The 14,040-nt window shown below is 42.5% G+C and overlaps 1 protein-coding gene across 8 annotated transcripts in view; it reads left to right on the top strand.

The window, feature by feature from the left end:
• SCUBE1 (signal peptide, CUB domain and EGF like domain containing 1) overlaps window positions 1-14,040 on the top strand; it is a 307,537-nt gene that overhangs the window by 221,700 nt on the left and 71,797 nt on the right. For all 8 annotated transcript variants that reach the window (XM_005296703.4, XM_008165966.4, XM_042848272.2 and 5 more), the window contains one exon: window positions 1,923-2,045. In XM_005296703.4, the coding sequence (XP_005296760.2) occupies window positions 1,923-2,045 (123 nt within the window). The remainder of the gene's footprint in view (window positions 1-1,922; window positions 2,046-14,040) is intronic.

The following is a 14,040-nucleotide window of genomic DNA, read 5'->3' as shown; positions in this document are numbered from 1 at the left end:
TCTGGCTCTCAGTGATTAAAAGTTATATATACTGTACATGATCCAGGTTTAAGTTCTAACACAGTTATTCTTCTGCTGTCATATTTTGTTGCTGTATATATTACACAGTAACAGGCATAACTACTTATACGTACCACCCTACATTTTCACAGTAATTACGTGTCTTTTTAAGGATTTATTTACTTGTTTGCTTATTACAGGTATTAATAATAATTTAACCAAGCATTTCTTTAAAAAAATCACCTCAAAATCTTCCTCTCTCTCCTATATTTCCAAGTAATTCTTTCTAACTGCACCAGCTCACTCAACAGCCCTATTCATATCTTTGGCAGATTTCCATTTCTATGCAATCATTCTTTTAACACCTAGACTTGCTCTTAGCAGGATTTGTTTTTTAAATGGCCAATTGATATTCCTAAAAGTTTCCAAGTTTTGCTGGTAAGAGGCTTCCTGGATCACTGGGAAAATCACTCTCCAAGATCATGCCAGGTCTTGTTTCCTTCACAGAAGAATATGCTGGTGTGTGTGTGTGTGTGTGTGTGTGTGTGTGTGTGTGTGTGTGTGTGTGTGTGTGTGTGTGTGTGTGTGTGTGTGTGTGTAACATGTTACCTCGCCTGTTGTATACAATCTCAAAGAAAGGCATATAGTTAGCTCTTTTGTTCCCTTTAACAATTAGCTGTTTTCTAATGAGTTGTGAACCCACAGTCCTTACTCTGGGAGAAGACATCTAAAATGGCAAATATTGCAATGGAGGTTCAGGGAAGTATGATGGTTCTGTTATGCAAGGCTTAACAGGATGGAGAAGGGAGAAAGCTTTTCTTAGAAAAGTTGGGGCAGGGAAGTAGACAAAGCTTGACAAAGGAAGCAGATCTGTTCTGACAGAGCCCTTCACAACACTTCGGTAATTATTTTAAGTGACACACACTTGATCCTGCACTTCATACATGCACATGACTCCCAAATGGAGTTAATGTGAATATTGCATACATAAGCAAGCGACAAACAACATCATGCACTAATTCAAAGTCTGCCCTGCATTAACAGTGAATTAGGAAAGGTAGACACGGGGACTAATGGTATTCAGTGGACCCTGTATTTACACTGGAGGCAAAAATCACATATTTTCTTAAGTGGTGTTGTAGCTGTGTCAGTCCCAGGATATTAGAGAGACAAGGTGGGTGAGGTAATACCTTTTATTGGACCAACTCTGTTCCCTTTAACAGAGTTGGTCTGAAAATTTGTCCCTTAAACCAATGGAGGTTTGTCCAGTACAAGATATTACTTCACTCATCTTGTGTGTCTCATATTTTTTAATCATTTTTTCAAATTTTCATGTGAATTTAGTTCCTAATAAAGGTTCTAAACTGACAGCTATGGAGGCTGAAGTCTTCTGTGTATCCACAGGAGCAGGTATGTCTGGGCAGCAGAAGCATATGCATCCCTGCCTATTTCCATCAAAGTACCTCAGTCAGATTGATCTAAAGGTACCACCTCTATGAGACAGAAGTAGTTCAGTCTCCAAGACCATTCAATCCTTCACCTCTGTTAGCATTGCTAATAAGGGTGGGAAGAGGGAATGTTTTGGTGATATTATTTCTAAAGACAAGGTAGGTGAGGTAATATCTTTTATTGGACCAACTTCTGCTGGTGAGAGAGACCAGATTTGGAGCTTGCACAGAGCTGTCTTCAGGTCTGTGTAACTCAAAAGCTTGTCTCTCTCTCACCAACAGAAGTTGGTCTGATAAAAGATATTATCTCACCCACTTTGTATCTCTAATATCCTGGGACCGACACAGCTACAACAACACTGCATACATAGTATTTCTAATCAGACAGCTGTCTAGTTGGGAACTGGACAAGCTTGCATATTCCTATCATTATTCTAGAAAGTAAACTAATCTTTTCCCATCCGTCCCTTACAGACATTGATGAGTGCTTGGTAAACAATGGTGGCTGTGACCATTTCTGCCGAAACACTGTTGGTAGCTTTGAATGCAGCTGCCAGAAGGGCTATAAACTACTAACAGATGAACGAACCTGCCAAGGTAATATTCTTTTACTCTGTTTTTATAAAGTGAATCTTTAATTTGAATGAATCTATTTGTTTTTAAATCATTTCTATTGCAGATTGTAATCACAAATCATAGAATTTTAAGCCAGAGAAGACCTATTAGGTAACTATTCTCTAGGGGCTGATACGGGAGTTTTTTAAGTGTCATTTCTAGTGCTATGTCCAGTCTAGGTTTTAATGTCTCTAGTAATAGGAATGGCATGCAATTGCAGTAAGTCTAGCTGAAGCATAAGCATCAGTGTGGTATAGTGGGATAAACACAGGTTAGGGAGCCTTGAGTTCTAATCCAAGTTCTCCTCTAATTTGCTGTGTGTCATTGGGCAACTCCTATAACCTTTCTGGGACTCGTATTTATTTCAGTTACACTGGGTTAAATTCAGAGAAGGCCAATGGGTTTATAGTATTGGAACTGAGATAAGAATCTGGCCTCTGTCTTAATCCCCCATCTGTAAAATGAGGATAAAGAGACTTACTTACATACCTCACAGGGATACTGTGAGAATTAAAAAAAACACTTCGTATATTTTATATTGATTATTTGCTGCATGTATTGTCGTTGGTCAGATGAGTCACATGGTATTGTTTCTGTTCCTCGACTAGATGAGCACATACCCATTTCCAACAAACTCATGCATGCACCTTTACAATTCAATTTCTGCAAATATTCGTGCAAATAAAACGCGACTGCTAACCTGTTCCCAGGAGATAATAGAAAAGGTGAATGTATGTGGCCAGAGGGAGGGTAATTTAAAACTGTGAGGAAATATTCATGGAAATTGTTTTGCAGGAGATGCCCATCTCTATTACTAAGTGAATGTTTGCATAGCGTTTGGAATGTGTAACGGGATATATATAATACTAAACAGTATTATTATTTTGGGGTTTCCAATACTTCCCCATTACTCATCAACAAAAAGAAGGGAGAACTGTTTTTAAGGATACACAAGCAATTTCAAAAGACTTTCCATTGCATCTCATTGGTACTGCCACTGTCTGGAAAGCCTACCTCACCCTAACTGTGTGGTTAGACACAGGGGAGTCACAGCAAAGTTGACTAGTGCTGGGCAAAGCACAGACTGGCACAGTTTGTGCCATGTGACCAGACAGAAATAGCCCTGCAGGATTGTGTCAGACAAGGACAGTTTGGCAGGTGTGGAATTAGCCACTAAAAATAGGGAGAACGATTTTTTAAAAGGAAGACTCTCTTCATCTCACAATTAGGTGTGGAGGTAATAGATTTAACAGCCATGATAGAAAACAGTAATTCATAGTAATACTTGAAACCCAGGAGTCTGGATCTTCTCTCACTCTGGTTTAAATAGAATGTCACTCCACTGAAGCCAATGTAATGACACCAGAGTAAAACTTGAGAGAGAAATCAAGCCTCATTTTTCTGCTATGCAGGCTCTGGCACAAAGGAAGAGAAGGACTGGATTTATTTGTATAAAGCTGACGGTCATGACTGAAAGATTTATCAATGGACTTTTAAATGTTCCTACAAATAATGATGAGATATTTTGGGTGCTGACAGGAAAATGAAGGCATCACTTCAACAGTCAGAACTTGTTCACCTGCGTTTGGTTTATCCATGTGCCTGGGTTTCTGAAAGAGGGTGTTGATAGTGCACATTTATATTTAGGATGCCATTAACAAAACTATATTTAAGGGGGTGATTTTTTCCCCCATTTTAAAATCCTCCTTTTATTTGCTCACAACTTTCTCAATCCACATCCCTTTTGGTCTGATATATGTGATTAAAGTGCTGTTAAACATTTAAATGAATAAAAAAATATTAAATTGATTTGGATTAGTTTTATCCTCTTAGTTTGCATAATTGATATTAGAATTTGACAAAATAAAAATATATCTACTGTTACTAAGAAGAATTGATTAGTACTAGATATTACAGCTGACCTGTTTGTAATTTGCCAAAACTTAATATATTTTAAAATCAATTAAAAAAGTGTAAAGACACGAGTTTTGGCTACCCTTCCTAAAGTGATATCTGAACCATTCTTCTCCCTGTCATGTAATCAGACAGGGTGCTGGCCTGAAAATATGAACGTTTTTCATTTCCAGTGGTCTGAGGTGACGTGGGAGGCACTTTGTATCCTCTGGCCAATGCATTGACTGGACATGTCAATTTGCTCCTAATCTATTGCTGTAGCAGGTACATCACTACAAGTCCAAAGGATTCCTGGGACAGAGAAATTGCTCCAGTCACAGAAGTTTTGGTTCATCATAGTATGAAATGGGGGAGAAGCAAGTTTTTTCCTGTTTGATGCCTGAGGTATTTAGGCCCTAAAGACAGATTACAACAATACAGTATGATGCTTGCTTCGAGGAAGAGGGTGATTTGTGATTATTTAGCTCCTGTCTGGTGCTTCAAGAGATAATTGGTGAACTCATGCAATCAGTATGACTGCTGATGATGAATGAAGGGAAGCTAATAGAGATCAAGGAATCACTGAAGTGTGACTCACCTGTATTTTGTTTTGTACTCTGTGGAGAAAATCTAGTCAGTGGAAATGGTTATAGCTTTAAATGGTAGGCACTGGAGAAAAAAGTGATCTGAGGTTGGTGACTGTTGCATTATAAATCTTTCTGGTTTTTCTGGTAATTGCTGGGAAAGGCTAGCCTTAAAAGTGTTGTTGAGACATTCATAGAAGCTTATTTTGGGTGTTTTAGACCTTTCACAGTGTGAATCACAGAGCTTTAATTTCTGTTTATGGAAGAGCATGTTGTCGTTCATGTTTACAATTTTAAATTCATTTTTCCTATTCTTAATGGTTATTATTATTATTGTTGTTGTAACTTTTATTTTGCATTCAATATTGCCTTCCATCTGAAGATCTCATTTTATAAGGAAAGAATAATTTCGGTTACGAATTAGTATATTTGAAGAGTTGATTTGGGAATCAGTAATGAAGGGAATGTGTTTGTTGCTCTGTTTTACTCAGAATCAATGTATCTTTTTTGTTTTTAGTCCTGTTCTAAATGCATCTGGTTTAGATGGCCCCTTAATTTGGAAAGTTATTATAGAGGCTCATCTGCAGATTAAGGTACTGATCCTGCAATCCTTAGACAAAATGCTACAGAGTCAGGCTCTGATTGTGTCCATGAGTATTAGTTTCTTAGTTACAGAAAAGTACCAGTAGAAGCACTGGCGGATTAGCCACTGGGCCGATGGGGCCCGTGCCCAGGATCCCCGGCCAATTGGGGGGAACCTGGAAAAAATCCACCACCAGGTGGTGGAAGCCCAGAGCCCCAGCTGCCAGGCAGATGGGGCAGGGGAAGCCCCCAAACCTGCCCGCCCCTCCCAGTGGCCCCCGACCCCACCCAAAGCTGCAGGATGGGGAAGGCCCCCCCAGCAGCCCCTGACCCCCCTCTCCAGCAGAAGCACCAGGCAAGCAGTGCGGGAGAAGCCCCAGCGCCCCGACCCTGGTCCCCCGCAGAAGCATGGGGGGGGGGGAAGCCACAGCACCTGGACCCCCGTTCCAACCTGGAACTGGTGGAGCTCTCACTCCACTCTGCGGCCCTGAGGCAGTGGCATGGGGACAGAGCTTCTCTGGTCTTGGGGCCGCAGTGTGGCGGGAGTGGCAGAAAGGAGCAAGAGGAGTTGCCGGGCAGCAGTGGGGGGGGACCTTGGGTGGAACAGGGGCAGGCCCTGGGAAAGGCGCAGAGAGGGGTGGGACTGTGGGTGGGGCCACAGGCAGGAGTGGAATGGGGGCGGGGCTGCAGGTAGAGGGGATGGGGAGGGGCCTCCCACTTGCTCTGGGCCAGGGCCCCAGGAAACCTTCATCTGCCTTTGGTTGAAGGGGAAAAACCTGCAGACATACAGATGTTGCTAGAAGTATTTTTTTGACAAACTGATGTAAAATGTAAATTAACTGTTGCTGCTGCTGCTTTTCCTTACTACACCTCTACCCTGATATAATGCTATCCTCAGGAACCAAAAAATTTTACTGCGTCATAGGTGAAACTGCGTTCTATCGAACTTGCTTTGATCCGCCGGAGTGCACAGCCCCGCCCCCCCGGAGCACTGCTTTACTGCGTTATATCCGAATTCATGTTATATCGGGTCGCGTTATATCGGGGTAGAGGTGTATTTCCATCGTTGTCATCACTCAGTAATTTACATTTTTCCATCAAGGGCACTTAATGAGACACTCTGAGGTTCCCTCACTTTGCCCCATTTCTTTGTAGTCTCTTCATTACAGGCTCCTGAGCCAGCTTTAAGATTTTAGGGAAATGGTGCGTCTTTAACCATCCTGCTTCTGTCCGTTTATATGGCTCCCATCACCGTTGTGTCTGAGTGCCTCACACAAAAATATACTCAGAACACCCGAGGTTTTAGTTTGCACCGGCCATGTCCACACGGGCAACTTACAGCACAGCACACTGGGGCATGCTGCAATTCACACCCCCATCGTCTGACCTGGGGGATGGGGGCATGTAGACGTAGCCTGAGTCTCAGTCCTAATTCCTTAACCATAAGACTGCCTTTCCTACTATAGAGAGACAAAATGGGTGAGGTAATATCTTTTATTGGACCAACTTCTTTTGGTGAGAGAGAGAGAAGCTTGAAGAAGAGCTTCAAGCTTCTCTCTCTCACACCAAAAGAAGTTGGTCCAATAAAAGATATTACCTCACCCATCTTGTCTCTGTAATATCCTGGGACCAACGTGGCTACAACAACACTGCATGCATTTCCTCCTATAGTGGGTTAACATCATGAAATTAAAATTCATTGGTATCAGCAGTTTTGAAACCTGCTGATCACTAGGTCAGCTGAGTTCAACATTAGCAAATGGTGCAACTCGTATGATATAGCATGTAATGGATGTGGAAAATGGTTTGCATTTACTTGTTTGTGGCCAACCCATTTTCAGTCCTGGTTGTGGAATGAACCCGCTGTTAACAGACACTCTGATGATTTTTCTAGGGCAGAGCTTCTCAGCCTTTTCCATACTGCAGCCCCATGTTACAACAGATTTATTTATTTATTTTTGCTTCCTCTCCTTCTAAAACCACCAGGCTTGAGAACCCATGTTCTGATACAAACAGTCCTGTAGTGAGATGCTGTTTTCGCAGAGTCCCCATTTTAAGTGATCAAACTTAAAGCAGGAGTTGTTCTTTTTTTTAAAAAAACAATGAAAACATATGTATAAATTACTAGTTATTTTAACAATGCTCTTGAATTTAAGAGATTGGAAATTCTTCAGTACAGGGAACATGCCTTAGCATATGTTTGTATGGCACCTAACCAAGGTCCAAGTCTTGATCAGGGTCTTTGACATAACAGAAATATTAAATAATAACTAGAAGATCCTGTATTTGTAACGTGTCATCATTAACAGCAAGAAAACAACCAGGATTCGTTTTCAGACCACAACAACTACAAAATAGCAAGCAGATTGTTCGGAACTACAATGAGTCCCTACGAGTATGGCCTTAATTAGCTTAATCCTTGGACAATATGAGTTTAAAGCCAGTTAACTTAATTGCTTATTCAGTTTCTGTTTGTTGTGCAGTGATCTTGAAAAAAATTCAACAATAAGCACTCTCTCTGCTTCACTGAAGTTCAGGCTTCATTAAGCACCCAGAAAAATGTGCAAAGTGCTATCATAAATAACAATTTTCTTTTCCTGCTATAGGCAATGCCTTTTGCAAGGAAAGGCGATGTGCACATTTGCCAGTACTCTGAGGGGACAGTGGAAGGGGAGAAAGCATAAGTTACATTCAGGAAAGGAGCCTTTAGTGGGGAAATCCATTGATCAATGTGTAATACCTTAGTCAAATAAATATTTACCAGAAAAATACAGCAGAATCCTCATATAGGATGAAATTCACCCCTATGTTGAGAAGCAGCACAAGGCTTATGCACCACTCAAGTTCCACTTACATCCTCAAAACAGGGCTTAAGTGGGACTTAAGTGGTTCAAAGGTCTTGTACTAGCACAGTTTTATCCATAATGAAGTCTGAGTGGGGGACGTATCACCAAAAAAATGAATTGATACAGACTAGTTCTGTAAAAGGAGAGGGCCTCTCTGGCACCTGAACACCTTTTCTCTTCACCTCTCTGGACCCTTTGCATTTGCAGGGGGCATTAAGATCTAGAGGAGCTTCTAGAAGACCACCTCTTCATTTCCATAGGGTAACAGCACTCCCTGCTCAACTGATCGTTAATTATTTTTGATTTATGACTTTTTACAAGATTTTAAAAGAATGTAATGATTTGTTGTTCTTTTGTAATTAGTCATTAAAATACAGTGTCCCAAATTCTGCTGTCAGTCACACCAGTTATTTACCCAGAAAAATTGCAATGATGCCAGTTTACCCCTAGGGTAACCAACAGCAGAATTTGGCCCAGTATCTTCATATTACACTGACATTTTCTCTTATGTAACTGTCCTAAGCCACATTCTTCAGGTTTTTTTAGTCACCTCAAACCTGCCCAGCAAAGGCTTCCAAGGTCTCAGTAGGGCTGGTGGGGTTTGTTTTGGTTTTTGTTTTTAATTTTCTTTCTTTCTTTCCTTAGAAAAAAGAAAAGTAATTAAAACCACCAGCATCTCCATCAATATATTTTGATATATAATTGAGGTTTGGTTAATCCCTCCTAAACCTAATTTGTTGCTGAATTTCTGTCTCTGAGATGCTCAAGTGCGTCCTCCTGGAAATGCTAGTGCCGGCTTCAACATGATTTATGAAAAAGAATTTACACCCCTGAAATGGAGAGACTAAAAGCACTGGCCAGGGCCAGGCATATTGCAGGTAGATGCTGTACAAGTTCCCCAATGGAACTCTGCGAGCAAACTGCAATCCTGACCTGCTGGGCAGCTCAAATCTGGCCTGACCCTCTGTTATTTCTGGCCTGGGCTACATTGGAGCAGAATGGCAGTTGTGCCAAGTTGTGTTATCACAACTACTAAGGACTAGAATTAATTTTCCCATCCCGCCTCCTGCCCAGTCAAATCCATATTCACTTTTGTTCTTAAGTAAGATTTGAACCTAGGCCTTCAAACTTTCTATGTTAACCCATTGCACCACAGAGCCACGCTCCCAAGCCTGAAATAATTCAGCTAAATCAGATGCTGAGCTTTCCTGATTGCTCAATTCTAACCTCAGTGGTTTTAGTTTCAGGGCGTTTGACGTGATTAGAACTATATGTGCTGGATTTGGGTTCAGTATGTTGACAGAGAAATGTTTCACATAGGGATGCCATTGCAGAATTGCCAATACAACCCTTCCTCTTATTCCAGGATAAAGAAAACTAGTACCCTTTCCAAGCACAATAATTGTGTGGGATCCAAAAGCATTATGGATTAATGGCACATTGATAGGACACATTAATAGGACACCTAAATCCCCAATAAGGCTGTGTCCATCTATTCACCTTTTTTAATATAAAATAGGCATTTCAGTGCCTAAGCGCTGATCTGAGCTTTCAGACGCAAGATTTTGAATGGTCTGGAGCACACTTGTGTGTGGAGACAAAGTGCTCTAGGAGGTTAAAATAGTTTTTAGCATGGTAAATTTTTCGACTGTAGGCAAGGGCCAGATGACTCGCAGAGTGAAAAAGCAAGTTAGCCATTCCATCAGAAGGTGCGCAGGCAAATTTATCTCTGCCAAGTTACCATTTGAACCAGTTTCTGGTTAAAAATGTTGACGCTTTTTCCTAACTTAAAAACAAGCAGAAGCAAATGTAAACTAATAATAATTTTACTCAGCTTTCCTCTTTCATTCTTAGCTGGAAATGTGGTAAGCAACATTACTCTGGCATAGTCCCTTGAGGCCAGACAGGAGGGCAACACGGGGGTACCGGAGGAAAATCATACTATTTGTTGTTTTTTTTTAAATATTTGAAATAGATTTTTACCTGCGCCCACACAAACCCCCGTTTGAGCCGTGATCCTAGTGGTCAGGTTTGAACTTCATCCTGTGGAGAGGAGTGTAAGAATGCCTTCAAGGCTCAGTCTGTTCCCCTGAGAGGGAAGGGAACACCGCAGTAGGTGTGGATTCCATAGAGGTTTAGGAAACTGGGCTTAGCAGCTGGAACACCTACACGCCCTCTGTCTGACTTTTACCCTCGCCTGTGTGTTTGTTTGCTATTCTCAAGAGGAAATGCTGCACATTTCAGGTCTTCAGCTGTTGAAGAAAATATACTTGGCTTGAGTCTGCTTCTCAATTAAATCAGGCATAAGTCCATTGAAATCAACAGAGTTATACTGATATTAAAGTAAAAGAAGCTCACAGTGATTATTTTGTGTTACAGCTTGAATAGAGTGGATTGTACAATGTGCTGACTGGTACATCCAGGGCCAGATTAACCCATTACTGAGCCCTAGGCAAACATAAACTTCTGGGCCCCAGCTTCTAATATGAATAACAAACTGCCCTGACACACTGTCCTGCCTAGAAAAAATTATTTTGTTGCATAGGCCTTGGAGCTGGGGGGCAGGAGGAGGGGCCCACCTGGGCCATGGCCCCATCACTTTTAAGTAGGTACATGGACAGAATCTGCTTAAGACGCAAGGTTGCATCATCACTCAGGTTTAGCGCCAGACTCCCTCTGGTATGACGGCGAGAGAAATGTGCCAAATTTGAGCAAGTGGCATTGCAACCTGGTGCACAGGGTCGCAGCACCGCTCAGGTTTGGATTGGCCAGCCCTCCAATCGTGACACCTCCCCACCCCCACCCCATGAACCTGGGCCCTACGCACTTGCCTAGCTTGCCTGTGCGTTAATCTAGCCGTCGGTGCACCCAGATGGTGTAAAACATAGTGACCAGAGTTAGGCTGATTTACACCAGCCAAGGGGCTGGCCTGGTTTGTTTAATTATATGCATATTTCACTGAAATGACTGCACACGGTTATGATGGCTCAGCTGTGAAAGTGCCAAATGCACTAGTCAGACTCAGCAGTGGGCTGGAGTGGCTCTTGGGAGTCCCTTGTCAAAATTCTGCCACCTAATGAAAGGAAAGATTAAGGGGATTTGCCTGCCTCGAATTATAGCTCACTCCTTATTTGGATGCTCTCTTTCTGAGAGAGATTTTATCCTGAGCCTCATAAAAACGCTTCTAAATGTCTTGCTTTTGGCACATACCAGATTGTTCCAAGTGTGAGATTTTTTTTTTTTTAATGTCCCAGTGGAGCCGCCTGCAGATTGAACAGTGTGTTTATAGCATCAATACAGGGCCTAACTCGTATGCTTAGTCCTTACTCTTGAGATCAAGGGTTGCAGGATTGGACCCACAAACAATATATGACCCAGTCACCAAGTGGAAACATTTCCAGTAAGTGCGCTCAATATAAGTTGTTTGCCAAGTGATGATACCTCCCAAGTTGGCTGTGGTTTGGGAGAAAGTGGTTCTGCTTCAAGGTGAAAACAAATAAATAGATTCCCCTGTCCCTCAAGCCCCCTCTCTGCAGCACGTGCACTCCTGCTCCACAATAAGGGAAAGGGGATTTTTTTTGTGGTTACTCCTAGTTTAGAAGGGATATTAAACCTCACATTTTAGGGTGTTAGCAAGTCTCTAATGATTGTAAATCACCCTAATGTTGCAGGGGACGATCATCTCACATCTGCCTACTTGCATCTTTCGTGGTCGCTTCTGGTGCTGGCCACTGTTAGAGACAGGATACTGGACTAGCTGGCCACAGGTCTGATCCAATATGGCAACTCCTACATTGAGAGTACATCACTAGGAAGATAGCTTCCTAAAATACCCTGATGCTTCCCTTATTATATAATGAACATTGGAAGCCAAACAAAATGTTTCATTAGCACATAGAGACTAAAATGCACTTCAGCGCACTTTTCTATTGATAGGCTAGGACATACTGTGTGTACCTTGCAGAAATGGTCATAGGCGCAGGAACTAGGGGTGCAGGGGGTGCTGCAGCACCCCCACTGGTGGCTGGGGCTCCACTCCTGGCCCCTCACCCGGGGTCTCGGCTGCCGCTGGCCCTGCGCCCAAGACTCTGCTCCCACCCCCAGCTGTGGTCTCAGCCTCGGCCCACTTACCCCGTCCGCAGCCCCCACTCCTAGAGCCCCAGCCCACTCCTGGCCCCAGCTCTGGGGGAATGGGGGGCACGGGCAGGGGTAAGGGGGTTGGGCGTGAGATAAAAAGTTTGGGGATCACTGGCTTTCAGCCCCCGCTGTAAAAGTGTTCCAGCACCACTGGAAATGGTTGTGTTGTGGACTAGAGTTGTGTTGTGTATTAATGAATTAGCAGGATCTGAGTCAGCCTTAGAATGGTTTGAGCAGGATGGTAGCGTTCTTCCACAAACAATAATGGTGCTGGGAGCTGTAATTCATTGAGGTTTTAAAGAGCGGGCGAGTGAGTGTGTTATTTAGTACACCTTAGTATGGTGATGATGATGTTGTTATACCTGTATAATGCAATCCAGTCAATGAGCAGACCCCCTTTGTGCTAGGCGTTGTACAGACTTGCAGTAAAAAGACAGCTCCAAAGAGCTCAGAATACTTCGGCTTTCCCATAAGTACATCTTTTGAGGGTGAGTGGCTTGTTTTGAATGTAAATAAAAGCTCTTTAAGATCCTAAATTATTAAAGCAAGGAATGCAGGTTTCATCTCTTAGCAATGTCATCAGTTGTTGCCACATGTTCAAACATTATGGTGATGAATCTTGGATGGATTAGATTAGATGGAAACCAAAGAACCCTGGACTCGGCGCTTAGCAGGGAAGCAAATGGAGGAGAAAGTGATTAAGCGTATTCATAATGTTCATAAAGTCTACACATAGATCCTGGAGGGGGGAAATATTGCCCCCACAGCATCCCCAGTGTATGTGTCAAAGTGGTACTGGTGTGATTCCACTGGAAGGGATGGGGGAGGATTTGGGCAGCCCATGCAAAGGGGTACACAACCTTGTACTCCACAGCACAGACCTGGGAGTTTCCAAGAGACTGATGCACTGGGGGGGCTTGATTGTGGGTCATGGGGTGGGGGAGTAGACAGGCACTGGACCAGTGGATCCACCCCTTCACAAATCTATTTACCTCCAGTCAGTGTTGGGGGGCAGAAGGATTCCTTCATCTCTCAGCCCCCGCTCCTCTGCATATGGTCTGATCCTCAGCTTGTATCCTTGAGGGAAGGATTTGACTCTTGCTAATTTAGGATCTCACGAAAAAAAATTAAAGTATTTTCCAAACAAACTTTTTTTGTTCACCTTCAAGACTGAGCAAGAAAGCAGCATATCCATCCATGCATAGGTCGGGCAAGTGGCCTGTCATTCTGTGTCCTGGGTCACTCAAGAAGCTCAGATTTGCACATAAGTGTTGTCAGTTCCCTGCAAAGAATAAGAGGAAGGGCCCAATACTGTATTTCTTGTGTACTGCCACTAAGGCTGCCAACATTGTATTTCAAAAATAAGGGACTGTCTTCTGAGCATCCCCACCTTACTCCTCCTCCTGATAGTGTTATTATTTATTTATTTATTTATTGTTATTAATAATAATAATAATAATTAATAAGCAGTACTCACCTACATTCACCCAGAGTATTTCTTGCTGCTTTTTGCAGCACTCATCAATTCCAGATCTTGTTGTAGAGAGAGGAAAAAATAAGGGACATCCTTTGTAATAAGGTACTGTTGGCAACCTAAGTCTGCCATTGACTTCAGCAGGAGCTTCGGGTGACCAAGGAATGCAGGAGCTGGCCTATGGTAGACAAAGGGAATTTTTACCTGTTAGTTTTCAGTTGAAAATTTACTTATGTTATAGCATTTGGTCTTCCAGCTACTTTAAATTACATTAGGCCTGATTCTGTCCCCCCTTCCCCTCCCGCTCCTTTATTCAAGTTGAGTAGAACCTACTCTGCAAGGAGTCCCATTGACTTCCATGTAAGGCTGGTAGGATCTGCTCCAGTAATTAGAAGGCTGCTTTGTAAAGAAAGCCTTTTCCTCCTTTTAGAAATCTGTCTATAAAGCAAGTGTATCCCGGG

This window comes from Chrysemys picta, chromosome 1 (genome assembly GCF_011386835.1).
Source record: "Chrysemys picta bellii isolate R12L10 chromosome 1, ASM1138683v2, whole genome shotgun sequence".
NCBI lineage: Eukaryota > Metazoa > Chordata > Testudines > Emydidae > Chrysemys > Chrysemys picta.
Note: the sequence above shows the minus strand (reverse complement) of the source record. Positions and strands in the feature narration are given on the sequence as shown.